Genomic DNA, 1,944 nt, shown 5'->3' with positions numbered 1-1,944 from the left:
TGTAGACCCTTTACAAATGTTAAATCTTAAAATAAAATGTTAGAGTTAACACTGCATCTTTCTGGGGAAAAAATGCAGCGATTGATATATAGTTTATTTATAGTTATTTTCAAAGCTTCAATGTACTGTCAAAAACCTTAATTATTGTTTATTTAATTCTAACAGATAAGTTCTTGTTAAAAACTAACCAAAATTTAAAATATTTTGCTTATAATTTCTGCACCGAAAAGACTTGTTTCCAAACAAAAGGAAATATATTGGTATCGGTCAAAATTAGTTGAAAAATATCAGCATATCGGATATCGGCAAAAATCCAATATCGTGCATCCCTACTAAACAGCAATATTAAAAATTCTAATTAAAATTAACGCATAAAATACTGGTAATATAAAAATAAAAGCTCATTCAAAATATTGACAAATGCTATAGTTCTATATAAATAAAACTAAAATCTATAATCTAAACTAAATTCTATATAAAAACTAAACACTGAAATGTGCTTCGCCTAAATTGTAAGCAACCATGGATAATTTAAGCTGCAAAATATTGCATCTAACTTTACTAAAGAATTACAGTGACTTTAATGTATAAACAAACAAAAAATTAGCAATAAATGTAACATTGGATGCGTTTTGTTCTTATTCATGGCATCTGTGTCGTATATACAGAGTTTAAGCTCTTTCTGTGATCTGTCCTTTACAGGATGACCCTGTTCCCAATGGTCTTTGCGCTTTGCCCCTCTTCTACGCATCAACCATCGGAATCAACACCTTCTCCATCATGTACACTGGAGCTCCCGGTAAGCCTGTCTTGAAGTGATAACACATTCACCCAAAAGATGTCCTTGATCAGACACAAGTTTGTTTGTTGTGACTGAATAGGCCATGTTTTCAACATTGTTTTAAGATAGCTTCCCATGTAAAATACCTTTTCTATCAAGATAAATTCACTGGATTGGTTTTAAATGTATTTATGTGTGTGAGTGTGTCACGCTCTTTCTTTATTGTGCAGTACTGGGCTTGGAGATGCTCCCTGTCTGGGCTGTTGCCCTCATTACTTTGGCTGGTGCTCTGGTATGTGCCGGTCTGGTCTGGATTTTTGTTTGCCCCTGGATGAGAAGGAAAATAGCAAGTATGTACTGTCCTTATCCCTCCCGCAGGCTTGTGACTTTAGGTGTTTTTAATGTCTGTGTCAGATCTCTGTGTTTGTCCTAAATTTTCTATTTCTTTTTCCAATTAGGACTCAATTATCTGAGGACAGTTGGTATTACTAATTACATTTGCAGAAATTGTGTGATCCACGTGTTTTTGACATATGGCCATTTAGTTAGATGTTATCTTTAATCTAGCTTTGTAAAAAATCAAAGATGTGACTCAGCATGAGGCATCTTCACCAGCTCAGGAGGGGAAGGAACATCTGCTGCTCTGCTCTACTGGGGCACTCTGTAATGTAAAGACTATATTTTGCTGGCTCTGGCTTGTGGGCCCATGTTGCGTTCGACTGACGCTGAGAGAAATGAAAAGCAAATAAACTGAAGCTGTTTATTTGAGAACATCACAGTTTTTTTCCCAGATGAGTCACATGGACTTTGTGCAGTCGATGTACCTTTCTCAGTGCAAGATTGGCTGCTCACATGTTTTGATTGAGAGAAGTGTCTTAAAGGCACAATATGTAATTTTCGCCGCTAGAGGGCGCGTATTCAAAATAAACAAATGGACAAAGGCGTAGTTTGATGACACCGTGACTGAGTGTGGAATCATGGGAGTTGTTGTCTTCATCCCCACAGCCGATGCAATCTGACGGGACTCGGGCAGAAATCATGTTCATGGACAGTGTTGGGAGTAACGCATTACAAAAGTAATAATATTACAGTAGTATATTACTTTTTGCTGTAACGCAGTAGTATAACGCATTACTAATAAAATTTGGGTAATATTATTACTC

General features: G+C 36.1%; 1 protein-coding gene across 4 annotated transcripts in view; it reads left to right on the top strand.

Moving 5' to 3' along the window:
- The window catches only part of LOC107711867 (sodium-dependent phosphate transporter 2-like), a 40,404-nt gene that overhangs the window by 21,434 nt on the left and 17,026 nt on the right, over window positions 1-1,944 (top strand). For all 4 annotated transcript variants that reach the window (XM_016516938.1, XM_016516936.1, XM_016516937.1 and 1 more), the window contains exons 5-6: window positions 703-799; window positions 1,012-1,131. In XM_016516938.1, coding sequence (XP_016372424.1) covers window positions 703-799; window positions 1,012-1,131 — 217 coding nt within the window. The remainder of the gene's footprint in view (window positions 1-702; window positions 800-1,011; window positions 1,132-1,944) is intronic.

This window comes from Sinocyclocheilus rhinocerous, unplaced genomic scaffold (genome assembly GCF_001515625.1).
Source record: "Sinocyclocheilus rhinocerous isolate Xijiao unplaced genomic scaffold, SAMN03320098_v1.1 scaffold988, whole genome shotgun sequence".
Lineage (NCBI taxonomy): Eukaryota > Metazoa > Chordata > Actinopteri > Cypriniformes > Cyprinidae > Sinocyclocheilus > Sinocyclocheilus rhinocerous.
The sequence above is the reverse complement of the archived record's forward strand: the minus strand, read 5'-3'. Positions and strand labels throughout refer to the sequence as shown.